We start from the raw sequence: 15,379 nt of genomic DNA, 5'->3' as shown, positions 1-15,379 counted from the left end.
ACCTACCACAAGATGTGAAGGAGACATCTACATTCCATGACTCAATTGTAAATAAAACAGAAAGCTCCAGGCACAGGAGAAAAAATAAAGTGAAACTGCTGCTAAAATTGAAGGCCAAATTTCATCTATCATACATTCATGGTGGGTATATAAAGTCATAACAGAAGGAAACTTGCTTGCCTACTATGCTTCTCCTATATTTCTCAACTGGATAAGGAAATTATAAGGTGCAGGAAAAAGGGGTTACAACAAAGCTATAAAGTTCTGACAACTGAAAAGACATTCATAATGCATCTGGGAAAGCACATGCTCACACATTTTAAAGAATGCTCATTTATTCTCAAATATTGTGTAGAGCTGATTTCAGAGTTTAGGAATGCACAAGAATCATGAAGTAATGATCCCATCATAGAGGGCTTAAAAAGCAAAACCTCAGAAAAGATTACCATCTTTCAAAATAGTTGTAGAAAAGTGATCAGAGAAAACAACGTGAGAAAACACCCAAGAGCGTGATACATAGTTGGGAGGGAGAACTGTTAATCCTTCTGGAATCATTACTATTATCAACACAGGTAAGAGACACTTTCCTGAAAGGTTAACTGATTAAGGAGAAATAAAAACAACTATTAGCCAATGAAAATGAGCCAAATTACATACAACAGAAGAGAAAAAAAGAAAACAAAACTATGGAGAAAGTTCTGTGGTAAAAGCAAATTAGTTGGTCTGCAAAAAGATCCAATAAAAATGCCCTAATTTTAGACATGCTAGATATTGCACACTCAAACAAGAAAAAGGAACATTTAGAAAACTATTTTGAATTTCTTTAATTACTGAATGCCTCTTTGGCTAGTACTTGAAGGACCATTATTTAGTCCTACAACTGACACATTTTTCCACTTTCTCATTATTTTGTTTGCAAACTGCCGGAAAGTCTTATTTCCTCTGTTGAACACTGCTCTCTTTGACACATCACCAAAATGGACCCTATGTTGTAATCACACAGGATAATGTTGGAAAGTATGAATATCTAAATGATTTTTTAAAGGCATTATTTTTTTCCTTCTGTTTTCGAATTAGTTCTAACAGTTTCTAAAGACATGGTCACAGCTGCCTGAAGCATGTCTTCTTCACTCATAGCATCATCTGTTGGGAAAGAAAACACACAAATTTCTTAGAAATTTCTGGAAAATTCTCAAAGCCATCAAAAGGTAAGCTCTTAATAAATGCATTTCTATTTGAGCACTAGTTTCTTTTTTTGATTTTTTAATTCACATAAAGTAAAATTCACAAATTCACGTTTATAGTTATATAATTTTTTTTTTTTTGGCAGCTGGTTGGTATAGGGATTGAACCCTAAACCTTCGTGTTATTAGCACCATGCTCTAACCGAGTTAACTGGCCAGCCCTACATTAGTCTTTTTGTTTTTTAGTTCTATAATTTTTGATAAATGTATAGAGTTGTATGACCAACATCATCATCAAGATACAAAACCATTCCAATGCTCCCCAAAACTGCCTCATGCTGCCCTTGTGACCAACCTCTAATCCCTAATCCTAGGCAACCACTGATAAGTTCTCTATCCTAGAGTTTACTTTGTCCTGCATGTCATATAAATGGAATCACACAGTATGTATGCAGCCTTTTGAATATGGCTTCTTTCCCTTAGCATAACGCATCTGAGATTTGTTGTGTATATCAACAATTCATGCTTTTTAAAAAAGCTTTTTATTTTTAAATAATTGTCATTTCACAGGAAGTTGTAAAGATAGTTCAGAGCAGCCCCATGTACCTTTTGGCCCCATTTCACCCAACAGTTACATCTTATGTAACTAAAGCTCAAACCAAAACCTAGATATTGATTTTGGCACAATGTTGTGTATAGTTCTATATGGCATTTTACCACACACACAGGGATTCATGTAACCACGACTACCATAATCAAGACACACAAGTACCACAAAGATCTCCCTTTGGCTATGGCTTTACATTCACACCCACCTCTCTTCCACCCACCTTCCCTAACTGCTGGCAACCACGATTTGTTCTCTATCTCTATACATGTGTCATTTTTAGGATATTACACAAATGGAATCACACAGTACTAGACCATTTGAGACTTTTTTGCACTCGGCATAATGTCCCTGACATCCATCCAAGTTGCTGCATATATCAACAGTTGGTATCTTTTTAATCCTGACAGTAGTATTCTATGGTATGGATGTACTACAGTTTAACCATTCACCTACTGCAGGATATTTTGGTTGTTTCCAGTTTTTATTATGACAAATAAAGCAGCTCTGAACATTCACGAACAGGTTTTTATGTGGACATAAATTTTTGTTTCTCAAGGATAAATGCCCAGGAGTGTAAATGCTGAGTCATACGGTCAGTATATACTTAGTTTTTTTTTAAGAAACAGCCAAATTATTTTCCAAAATGGCTGTACCAGTTCACATGAAATGTAGAAAGCTTACCTCCCTTTACGTCCCTTGACCCTCCCTCATTTATAACTTAATTGCCTTAAATACTTACTATACATACACTGTAAACCAAATCAATGTTATAATTCTTGCTTCAACCATCAAACATAATTTCAAAAATTCAAAAGGAGGGGAAAGCCTATTGTGTTTACCCATATTTTACTCTTTCCATTATTCTTTCTTCCTAATGTTTCTGTTTAGAGAACCTCTATCATTTCTGTTTAGAGAACCTCCTTTGGCCATTCTTTTAGGGTAGGTCTGCTGGAGACAAATTCTCTTAATTTTCCCCTCATTCCTGAAGGATGTTTCACTGGATACATAATTCTGGATTTAGAAGGGGTTTTTTCCAGCACTTGAAAAATGTTGTGCCACTTCCTTCTGGTCTCCATGATTTCTGATGAGAATCTGCTGTCATTCAATTGGCTGTAGGTAAGGCTACTTCTAGCTGAGTTCAAGATTTTCTTTTGTCTTCAGTTTTCAGAATCCTATGATATGGTTTGGTGTGGATTTCTTTGGGTTTCTCCTATTTGAAGTTCACTCAGCTTCTTCAATCTGTAGGTTTGTTTTTTGCCAGACTTGGGAAATTTTCATACATTATTTCTTCAAATACTTTTTTCAGCCCCACCCTCTTTCTGACCTCCTTCTGAGACTTCCATGACACAAATGTTAGCTCTTTTGTTGTAGTGCCACAGGTCACCAAGGCTCTGTTCATTCTTTCCTTTCTATTTTTTCTCTTTTGTTCAGAATGAGTAATTTCTATTCTTTTTTCTTTATTTTTTTATTCTTATTATTATTATTTTTTACATTCTAAGTTGTTGTGGAGCAGTTGGGGGTAGGGGGAGAGGGTGGGAAGAAGAGAAAGGAGGGGACATTGTTGAGGCCCATGGCATCCCCCTCATTCTAGATGGGGAGCCCAGGGGGCTTCCGGCAGTGGCTTAGTCATGGCTTGGCTAGATGTGGACTTTGGGGGTCATGGCTGAGGCACCTGGCTACCTCCCAACCCAGGAGCCCAGGGCACCTCTAGTGGCAGCTTGGTGGTCATCACTGGCCTGGATGCAGACATCAGGGGGACATGGCTGAGGCCCCCGGGCCCCCACCTCCCCAACTCAAGGGCCTAGGGCAATTCCGGTGGCAGCTCAGTGGTCATCCCTGAACTGGAAGATGTCAGGGGGTGCGTGGCTGAGGCCCTTGGCATCCCCCCAACCCTAGCTCAGGAGCCCAGGGTGCTTCCGGCAGGGGCCTGGTGGTTGTCACTGGGCTGGATGCAGATGTCACAGGGCATAGCTGAGGCCCTCAGCCCTCCCGCCATCCCAGCTTGGGAGCCCGGGGGGCTTCCAGTCCTTCTGGGTTTTATAGGTGCTCTTTGATGGTGTTAGACCTTCACTGGTTAATATCAGAACTTTGTCTATGATCTATGGGTTTTCTGTGGTTTTTTTTCAGTTCTGTGTTGGATTATTTGCTATTCCCATCACTTAAACTCTGCACTGGAACTAATTTGTTGTCCTTTAGATTACTTCTAAAATGGGACAACTTCCTGTGGGCACAAGCACTTGAGCCCTGTGGTTGAGCTAAACTGCTGTTTTGCTGCTGATTCTCTGGGGAAGGCTTTTTGTGCAGCTCAGGTTTTAATTGTTGACCCGGTAAGCACTTCCGGGTCTTGTGAGGTCCAATATACCTGGGTCATGTGGAAACTCGTCTCGGCCTGTGTCTTTTTAGCAAACTGTACCCTCTGCATTTCTATATTCCAGACCAGTCTCCACTGATGGGCGTGTGCTGATTGGAGGGCAGATCATCTGTCCATGCTATGCCCCAATGATCCCCTAGTGGGCCTGTCTCCCCAATCACCCACACTCCAAACCCCTCCCATGGGATGGGCCATGTATTGGTCCCTTATGGTGACTCACCAACCTCTGAGTGACTCCTTTTTTCAGTTGTCTGTGGCCCCTCGCTCTTATGTGGGTCCACGGGAACACTGTTAGTGGTCAAGGTGGCCTGGGGGCCACAAAGGGGCTTCTCCCCTGCAGCCCCCAAGCAACTTCATATGAAGGGCACAGCTGCGGCTTTTGCCAGCTCTTGCTCCATGTGCTCACCAGAGCCAGCCTTGAAATGGCTGGGGCTCAAAATGGTCGGAGTGGTCCTTTCTTTCTCTCATCATGACTTCTCCTGCCTTCATGAACTCTGTAGGTCTCTCTTCCTCTTCCCCTGAGCTCTAGCCAATTTCTTTTATTCTGTCTTCAAGTTCGTTTCTTTCCACTGTCCTCTTCATTCTGCTGTTGTCATCCACTATGTTTTTTTATTTCACTTATTTTTTAGTCCTAAAATTTCCATGTGGTTCTTCTTTATAACTTCTCTGTTAAGGCTATTTTTTCATTTGTTTCAAGCATATTCACTGTAATTGCTAGTTGAAGCATTTCTATAACAGCTGCTTTAAAAACTCTTGTCAGGTAATTCTTACATCAGTGCAATCTAGGTGTTCGTGTCCATTGATTGTCTTTTCCCATTCAAGTTGAGATTTCCTAGTGCTTGGTATGAGTGATTATCAGTTGAATCTTGTACATTTTTGGTATCATGTTACAAGACTGTGAATTAAGTCTTCTGTTTTAGCAAGCCTCCTCTGACACAGCACTGACATAAAAAAGGGAGTGCAGCCTTGCTGTTGCCAGATGGGAGTGGAAGTCCAAATTCCCTTCAAGGCCTCTGATGACTAGGGGTGGTGGCGGTGGTGATCGTTATTGCTGAACACACATGGGAGTTCTGGTTCTCCATTGGTCCTCCACTGGACACTGTGGGGGTGGCCTTGTTACTGCTGGGTGTGACAGTCTTCATTTTCCACTAGGCTTCTTCTCTGACACCACCCACATGGGGAGTCAGAGAGATGCCTACTCATTACTGGTAGAAGTTCAAGCTCCCTGTGACTATTGATGCCATGGGAAAGGGAGCCTCATTACCTCCTGGACGGAATAAAAATCCCAGCTCTCCACTCAGCTTTCTCTGACACCACCCATGTTGGGGAAGGGGAGCGGTGCACCTCATTACTGCCAGATTGTAATATAAATCTAGGCTCCCGGGGCCAGCCCGGGGCTCACTAAGGAGAGTGTGGTGCTGATAACAACAAGGCCATGGGTTCAGATCCCATATAGGGATGGCCGGTTGGCTCACTGGGTGAGCGTGGTGCTGATAACGCCAAGTCAAGGGTTAAGATCCCCTTACCGGTCATCTTTTAAAAGAAAAAAATAAATAAAAAAAATAAATCTAGGCTCCCACTTGGCCTTTGCAGATGGGGATGGAGTGCACAAGGGGCCAGTTTATTCTGTAGTCTGACTGGATTAGAGTGTTTATTATCTAAAAGTTTTTGTCTTGCTGGGGAGCCCCTTTTGACTAGAGAGAGCTGGCATTCCTTGAAGCTTTTCTTTTGGTATGCACCCACGGCTTCTCCAGCACCAGGTCCAGGATATATGAGGCAAAAAGAAAATCCAGGCCACTCATCACCATGTCATTTCTCTGGTCCTGAGGGCACCTGCCAGTCTGTCTTCTCTCCACCTTTGAGGCTCTTCTTATGTTTGTTTTATATAAATATCCAGGGTTTTTAGCTGTACTTAGCAGGAAGAGTAGGAAAAAGTACCAGTTCATTCCCTTTAGTATTCAATTGTTTGGATGAACCATAGTTTGTGCATCCATTCACCAAATGAAGGTCAACATTTAGGCAGTTTCCAATTTTTGGCAATTGTGAATAAAGCTGCTATAAGCGTTATAAGTTTTTGTGTGAACCTATGTCTTCTCTTGGTTAAGTACCTATGAGTGTGACTGCTGGGTCACATCATTAAGTATACATTTAAGTTTATAAGAAAATACCAAACTGTCTTCTGAAGCTGCTGTACCATTTTACATTCCCACTAACAGAGTATGAGAGTCCCAGTTGCTCTGATCCTTGCCAGTACTTGGTACTGTCAGTTTTTTTGTTTTTTGTTTTTTTTTATTAAGACATTGAGATGTGTAGTGGTGTCTCATTGTGGTTTTAGGTGCATTTCCCTGTTAACTAGTAATGTTGAGCACCTTTTCATGTGCTTATTTGTCATCTGTATTCTTACTTGGTGAAATATCTTTTTAAATCCTTCACCTATTCATTGAGTTGTTTGTTTTCTTTTCCTTTTTTGGCAGCTGGCTGGTGTGGGGATCCAAACCCGTGACCTTGGTGTTATAAGGCTGCACTCTAACCAACTGAGCTACTGGCCAGTCCTGTTTTCTTACTGTTTGGTTTTGAGAGTTCTTTACATATTCTGCTTATAAGTCCTTTGTCAGATACAGTCTTCTTTTTCATTCAACTTCTACTACCAATAATTAGCCAAAGTTTAAGGACAATTAAACCAAAGTCTGATAAGTAATTCTAGACTTCCTGTTATTTAAATTACACTAAAGTGTTTTTAGTTTTCCACGTGGTAAAATGTATTCATTTTTCTACCTACCAATATTCATTATCTCTGAGGAATTTTTGGAGAATATACTAATTACTGTGAAGTTGCAAGTATTATGTTTATAATTTCAAAGCAAAATATTCACTGAGTGCTTTAGTCTGCCTGTTCCTTAATCCAGAAAAATTTAGATTATAAATTCATTTAAGAACTTTATTATAATTAAAGGGGGGGAAATTGTAAAGCAAAGATCACATGAAGACTGTGTGTCAAGTAGAGCATGCAGGTAACAAATGTGATGAATGGTCAGACAGCCATACCTAGATCACTCCCAAGTGCTCCTGAACTTGCGGTCGGCCTTTCACATGAATGTGAAACCTGTCCTGATGGATCTATCTGCTTTTGTTGCTGCTGCTGCTGCTGTCTGAAACATTCTTGCTGCTGCTGCTGCTGTTGCTGCTGCTGCTGTCTGAAACATTCAAAAATGAATGTATGTTAAAAAACAAACAAACAAAAAAACCTAAGAATAAATATACCATGAGAAAAACTATTCACATGGAAAATAAATTGTTGCACAAGTTAAAATACTCACTGGCATGAACACCACAAAAGAATGCCAGAGCAATTAGTATATTACTTAAAAATACAGAAGTGCTGGTCCTAGAAAACTCAGATATAAAATTTAAATTCATCAGACAAGTTAAGAGGTAGGTATTTTACCACAAAATAACCTATTGTACAAAAAGATTCAGTGGTAGCTACTCTTATGTAAATGAGCGTTGGCTTAAAGATCCTTAATATTGTTAGAAACCACTGAAAATAAACACCTTTGAGAAGATAAAGCATCTCAAATTGCATGTTAGTTAACTTGATCTTTCCTTGGCTGACTCCTTCTTGTCATTCAGGTTTGACCTTAAACATCTCTCCAGAGATGCCTTTGCTGACCACGCCACCTAAAGTAGCCACCTGGCATTCTCACTATCTCGTCACTTCATTTTAATTCTCAGCATAAACTTATCACCATCTGATATTCTTCTGTTTGTCTCCCTCTTTAGTGTAAGCTAACAAGAGCACAAACCTATCTTGTTTATCCGTTTCCCCACTGCCTGAAACTGCCTGTCACATAGTAGGCCATCACCAAACACTTCATGAATGAAAAACATGAAAACAACTATTTAACACACATTATCAAGTTTTCAGTAATATCTATTGCATTAAGCTCTCCTGTATTTTTTTCAAAAGGAAAACCACTATCATAGCTGACAATTTAAGTGAGAAGCCACAGCTTAAAAAAAGGTACATAAGGATTTAAAAGAAACCAGAATTATAAAACTACCAGCAATACTAGTAATAGAATAGCACATTTTTTCTAGGGTGCTGCTCCATTTTGTGTTTAAAATGTGAGCAACAAAGAAAATTCGACGAGTGGGAACTTTGCAATTTCTCCCTGCTGTTCTTTGAGCTAGAATACTGACATCTGCATTGGTATATGACTCTCTAGTGTGCATGGCTAATGATGCATGCATGGGCAGTATGCTCCCACTAGCATGTCATGATTCTGGAATGTGGTGTGAGAAGGACATACTGTGAGCTATGGGGAATTCTTGGCACAGCAGGTACTGTTCCATGCCCTCTTCCCCCTCCACTCAAGAAAGTATGTAAGAATGCAAAATAGCAATAGGTGAGACAGCAATTTTACAGTGATAACTTCTATTTCTACTTTTAATTTATGAAAAATGAGAAGTAAATCAATTGCCAACTTTGAAACAATCTGAACACCTTCCAACTGTGATGACACTGAGATGGAACATCTTCAAATAGCATTGAGCGTCCATTCCCATGGTGCCTTCTAATGAGCCTTCAGCATTTTAGAGGCTACAAAGCTAAAATCTACATGTCTTACATTCCTTTAAAAGTAGGATTCTGGTTACAAATTAAGCACTCATATGAGATTTAAAAGGTAGAAATGAGGCATAGCCATCTTTCTGCTACTTTGGTTGTTCTCTGCTGGCAAGCATAGTCATGGAGATGCCAGTCCTAGAATTACGTTTCATGCTGTTGTGGTCGTGGCACATGTTCACATGTCTAGGCAGTGGTGGTGGCAGCTTCCTAATCCCAGGATCACAGCTATAAATGTGTTCTTAAACTCCATATCCTGATTCCCCATAATCCCAACTGGGGAAGTGGTTGCAGTTCTTCCTGCAAGTTGGTCTTGGCATTCTGGAGGCCTGGCTTAGAGCAGTACCACCAGCTTTTCCTAAGACTGTGGAAGCCCCTAATTTCTGTATTAAATACTTTTCTGCTTAAAACACCTAAAGTAGTTTCTGTTCCTTAAACTGAACCCTGTCTGATAAACTACGCCATCCCACTGAAGTAGTGGGTCAAGTAGTAGTCTATCAAAAGATCATGGCAATCCATAGCTATGAAAGTAACATTTGTGTCCCTCCTTACTGGGAAACTGTGTTTTTCATAATAGAAAGAATCTGCATCATTTCAAAGCTACACCTGGAGAAGACATTAATAATGCTAACATATATCTGCAGAATGCTTATAACATGTGAATTAAGGCAGGTTTTACAGTTGACATAGCTGATATACTAGAGTTTTGCTTAGGGTTTTACGATAAGTAAAATGGTTTCAGAGATTACTGCTGGAAGAAATGTCATGGCTATCAACATATTCAACAACTTTTACTCATAAACAATGAATCTGTAATAGGTAGATTTTTTTTTCTTTTTTTATTTTTGTGGCTGGCTGGTGAGGGGATCTGAACCCTTGACCTTGGTATTACAATATGTAATAGATTTTTAACAGTATTTTTTTGTACTAGAGAGAAACCCTATAGCGTGCATTATGCACGAATACTGTGGTTACTACCTAACTATGAAACTTCAAATAATCAACAGGGAAAAAGAAACCTCTAAAATTATATGAATAACGAGTTAGCACAAGGGTCAGTTTGGGGAGGGCAAAGGGAAGAAAGACTTAGCTTGATAACCTCAGAGCCAAGTTTCCAAAGAAGGAAGCTAAAGCGACAAGGACCCATCTAGGCTAAGTAATCAGGAATTTTAGTGAAAGGCAAATATTCGTTTCTCATATCTTCTACTGATGAATTCTGTAGTGAATTATGTCCCCCCCCAAACTCACTGAAGCTTGAATTGTGTTCCCCAAGTTTTATGTATTAGAAACACAGTGGCCTCACTGTGACTGTTAATCCTATTATGGTAACTGAAAGCTGGAGCCTTGAAGAAGTGATTAGACTGTAGGACCATGCCTGGTAAATGGATTAAAAATGGGTGTGGTTCTGAGGGCTTTTAGAGAGTGAACAAGAAGGTTAGGCTGCTCTGCTCTCTCTGCTCCACAATTTTTTGCAATGTGATACTCTGCTGTCACTGAAGTCACCACCAAAGAGAGCCTTCATCAGATGTGTTCCCTGGATTGCACTTCCTAGCCTCTGAAACTGTAAGCAATAAATTGTTTTCTTTATAAATCACCCAGTTCCAGGTATTTTGTTAAAAGCAACAGAAACAGACTACTATAAGTTCTATAAAGTTGTGAGTGCTTGCCAATGTTAAAATAAACACCATAGCTCTTACTCTTCTCAGCAACACATGACTACATAAAATACTCTTTCTAGCTCTCTCCAGTATTCTCGCCAGTATTTGCAAGGTCGAACCAGGAGGCAGAGAATGAAAGGCTGAAGGTGGTAATCATCACTGCACACCTTCTTTCCCAATCAACTACACCTCCAATCAGGAAGGAGGCAAACTGATATCCATACATTTTAAAAAGGGTGAAACATCTGTTTACTAAAGAACACTAGTTATTGCTGGCACTGTGCTTATAATAACTTACTCAGTCATTATAGAATGTTACTAAATTATCTTTTCTACTATAAAAAGTTCAATTTATTAGAAGTTTTATACTTTTAGGCCAGCCTGTGGCTCACTTGGGAGAGTGTGGTGCTGATGACACCAAGGACACAGGTTCGGATCCCTGTATAAGGGGATGGCCAGTTTGCTCACTTGGGAGAGCGTGGTGCTGACAACACCAAGCCAAGGGTAAGGCTCTCCTTACCGGTCACCTTTAAAAAAAAAAAAAAAAAAAAGAAGTTTTATACTTTTAATCCAAAAAAATCTAAAACAAGTTTTTTCAAATAAAAGGGGATTATTTTAATACTTTAAAGACATTTTCTTTTTCTGAGATGTACTTGTAAATTTTGTAGTTTATAAAGTATCTCTGTTGGGACCATTTCTGGAAGAAAAAAAAAAAGTCTGACATAAGCATGGTAGAAGTGTCACTTGGGAACTGTTCTGGAAAGCACTTTAGAAATGTAACAACCTAAGGGCCGGCCTGTGACTCACTTGGGAGAGTGTGGTGCTGATAACACCAAGGCCACGGGTTCAGATCCCTATATAGGGATGGCCGGTTAGCTCCCTTGGGAGAGGGTGGTGCTGACAACACCAACAAGGATTAAGAGCCCCTTACCAGTCATCTTTAGAAAAAAAAAGAAAGAAATGTAACAAGCTTTAAAAATGTTCATATCCTTTAACTCAATAATCTGAAATCCTCAGAATAACTGGAAGAAATGATGAGATTTGAGGAATAGTCAATACAAGGATTGTTTGTTGCATTATTAATTATAATAGCAAAAATCAAAAGATTCATATATAAATTACAATATATCCATTCATTTTATGAAATATCATGCAGCCTGTTACAAAGCATATTTACTATCTTGGGAAAATGGGTATAACTGATATACAATAAATGTGTCTCTCTGTGACAAGAAAAGAATGTGCTGAAATACTAATATCAGTAATTGAAGGACGGTGGGAGTATGCTTTCTTTTAATTTTGATATTTCTTACAATAAATTTTCAAGAATATTAGTTTTATCTAATTAGGTCATTTTAAGTTATTTTTAACCCTAATTAGACACTTGATGATATAGAATTACTATTAATAATTATCATGTGATTATTGTGTGATAATAGCATTAAACAAAAGCCCATATAGAGACATGTACTGAAATAGTTACAAATTAAATGTGATTGAGTTTTGTTACAAAATAATCCAAGCTTGGGGTTGGGAGAGTGGAAAGACTGGGAAATGGGAGCGTAAAAAAATGAGACTGGGGCTTCTGGTCAATATGGCGGAATAGACGGTCCCCAGCGTCACTCTCTCTCACAAATCAACCAATTTACAACTATAAAAAAGCAACAACAGCCAAGCTGGGGCCACTAGAGCTCAAGGGAAGAGGAGAGACCTATGGAGTACGTGAAAGTGGAAGAAGCCATGATGAGAAAAAGAAAAACTGCTCCAACCATCTTGTGCCATGGCCGCTTTAAGGCTGGAGCTGCTGAGTGCACGGAGCAGGAGCAGGAGCCGGCAAAAGCTGCAGCTGTGCCCTTCGGATGGAGCTGCTTGGAGGTGGCAGGGGAGAAGAGGGCCTTGGTGGCCCCCAGGACAGCAAGACCACTGATAGGGTTCCCATGAACCCACATAGGAGCGAAGAGCGACAACAACTGAAAAAAAAGAGCCACTCAGGCCTGTGAGTCATCACAAGGGACTGGCACAAGGCCCGTCCCATGGAAAGTGTTGGCAGCACAGGCAAACCTGAGCTGTACAAAAAGCCTTCCCTAGGGAATCAGCAGCAAAGCAGCAATTTAGCTAAGCCACATAGCTCAAGTACCAGTCCTCACAAGTTCTCCCATTTTAGAAGCAAGCAAAGGACAAATAATTAGTTCCAGCCCATGCATACCACCAGTGCCTCGGGGCCTGCCCAGGGACTTGAGGCTTGAAGCTGGATACCGGACCCCCATCCCACAACCAGGCACACCACCAGTGCCTCAGGGGCTGCCAGGGGTCCTGAGGCATGGATTTGGGGACTGCATCCCCACCTACACCCAGGCACAGTGCCAGCACCTCAGGGCCTGCCCAGGAACCTGAGGCATAGAGCCAGGGACTGGACCCCCCTCCCACAACCAGTCACACCACTGGCACCAAGGAGCATGCCATAAACATCACCTCCATGTGGGTGGACCACCACAGCCACCACAAAAACCACGGCTGCTGCAAAAGCAGCTAGATGCCACAACCACCATGAAGATGGTCTGCCAGCCACTGGAGTGCACTGACACAAGGAGAGATACCAGCAGAGAACAAAGAAAAGAACATGTCTCTGGGCCGGCCCGGTGGCGCACTGCTACAGTGTACCGCTTGGGAGTGTGGCGGCGCTCCCGCCGAGGGTTCGGATCCCACATACAGACCGGCCGCTCACTGGCTGAGCAAGGTGCAGGCGCAACACTGAGGGTTGCGATCCCGTTGCCAGTCACGGTCTGGTACGGGCGCGACACTGAGGGTTGCGATCCGTTGCCAGTCACGAAAAAAGACAAAAAAGGAAAAAAAAAAAAAAACATGTCTCTTTCCACAAAGCCCATCCCAGAGTGACAGAAGAAGTATCTGCTCTACAATAATATTGGGGGACCTGAACACACCTCTCAGCACTGGACAGATCATCTAGGCAACAAATCAACAGAGTAACCATTACTCTTGCAGAAGGAGAGAAGAAATCTAGGGTAATTAGGCGGGGGGGGAGGGGAGAGGAGGATGGAGAGAGATTGGACAAGGTGCATAAAGAATAAGTATGATTTGTAACAATATATATGCTATTAATATTGATTTGATCAACATATCAACGCTGAACCCCAAAAATATGTATAATCAATTATGATTCAATAAAAAAAAAAAAAGACAGGCTCCTCCTTTGCTCTAATTCCCTGTGTCTGTACACAGCAGCACTGTAAAGACATAGCCCAGCTTGTAGAAGGCAAGAACATTTCCCTCCTAAGGTTATGGTTCAGGAAAATGGATGGAGAACTTTTATTGCTCCCCCACCCTCACTGATACATATGAAGCTTGGGCCCACTGTAGTGCTTGAGGGTCCTTCAAGAGATTCCTGAATTGATCTTTCAGGCAATGTGTATAACTTGACCATGTATATACTGTGGTTAATAAATACCTTTACTAAGGATTCAATTCTCAAAAATTAAAAAAAAATGAGACTGGCTATATCCTGATATTTGTTAAATCAGGATAATAAATAATAGGGGTTCATTATGCTAGCTTCTCTACTTTTGTATAAATTTGAATTTTATCATAATTAAAAAATTAAAAAGTTAATTTTTAAAATTTAAAAGGAAGTAAAAAGCACTAATGCAACATTTTGAAATTTTAATATAATTAAATCCATTAATCTATCACTGAAAAAAGACTAGAAATGTCTCACATTAAAGAAGATGTCAGCTGATCAGAACTTTCCTTCATATACTTCTGAGTTGTTACTTAAAAAACAAAATAGAAAACAGAAAAAGGTAAATATTATCTTTATTACAACATCATATGTAAAATGCTCCAATATTTTTATTATTTATTTAATTTTTTTTTTGCTGGATGGTACAGGGATCAATCCCCAGATCTTGGTATTACCAGCACCACACTCTAACCAACTGAGCAAACTGGCCTAATGCTCCAATATTTTAAATACAACTAACAAATTGCTGATTACGATCGTAGTATGCTTCACAATTTCAGTGGTGTAGAAATGTGAAAATATGTACATCTCAGAAATGATGAAATACAGTAAATAACAGGCCAGATCCAGTCACTGGCCTTTAGTTTCTGACCTGAGATCAGAGGATCTGAATATATATTATAGATCATATAATCTTTAAGATGGAGTTTTATTTTTCTTTAAAAAAAAAAAATTAAAAGGGAATAAGACTTGTGAATGATAGTTACTGGAAAAGAAAATGTTTTCATAGGGTGAAATTTCTATTTTGTGTGCACTTACAAAGCTAAGCACAATGTAAGGTTTTAGGAATTGATTCAGATTTATGGTTTGCCTCCATGCCCCTGATGCTAATGGGCCTGCAAGACCCTGCTAAAGTGGCAATGAGCAGGACAATGAACTTCTATTTGGGAGTGTGCTCCGCTACCTCAAATGGTATTTTTCCTATTAACTGACAGAAGAATTTTGCAGGGTTAGTGGGGTAACCAAGAAGCACATTCAAAGGATCAATAGGCATTGTTCTTACCTTGCCCTAATTCTATTTTCCTTTTTTTTGTTTTAAAAAAGATGACCGGTAAGGGGATCTTAACCCTTGACTTGGTGTTGTCAGCACCACGCTCACCCAGTGAGCAAACCGGCCATCCCTATATGGGATCCGAACCCGTGGCCTTGGTGTTATCAGCACCACACTCTCCCGAGTGTGCCACAGGCCAGCCCCTATTTTCCTTTTGATAAACTAAATTTTATAAGGTTTCCTTCACCCTATTTCATGTAAACTTATCTAGTATTGGGGCAAAATTTTTCCCTAAAACTACATTTCATTTCATACTTTATTTGCTGTAAATTTTTTTTTTCCTTTTTTGTCTTTTTTTCGTGACCGGTAATGGGATCGCAACCCTCAGTGTTGCACCCGTACC

General features: G+C 40.2%; 1 protein-coding gene across 7 annotated transcripts in view; it reads right to left on the bottom strand.

The window, feature by feature from the left end:
- Nucleotides 1–317: 317 nt before the first annotated feature.
- ATXN3 (ataxin 3) overlaps nt 318–15,379 on the bottom strand; it is a 35,353-nt gene continuing 20,291 nt past the window's right edge. For 6 of the 7 annotated variants that reach the window (XM_008577991.1, XM_008577993.1, XM_008577994.1 and 3 more), the window contains 2 exons: nt 7,211–7,359; nt 318–1,143 (listed from right to left, as the gene is read on the bottom strand). In XM_008577991.1, the coding sequence (XP_008576213.1) occupies nt 1,049–1,143; nt 7,211–7,359 (244 nt within the window). In that variant the 3' untranslated portion in view covers nt 318–1,048. The remainder of the gene's footprint in view (nt 1,144–7,210; nt 7,360–15,379) is intronic. The other variant, XM_008577992.1, reaches the window with a different exon arrangement.

The sequence above is a fragment of the Galeopterus variegatus genome, unplaced genomic scaffold (assembly GCF_000696425.1).
Source record: "Galeopterus variegatus unplaced genomic scaffold, G_variegatus-3.0.2 Scaffold1615, whole genome shotgun sequence".
NCBI lineage: Eukaryota > Metazoa > Chordata > Mammalia > Dermoptera > Cynocephalidae > Galeopterus > Galeopterus variegatus.
The sequence above is the reverse complement of the archived record's forward strand: the minus strand, read 5'-3'. Positions and strand labels throughout refer to the sequence as shown.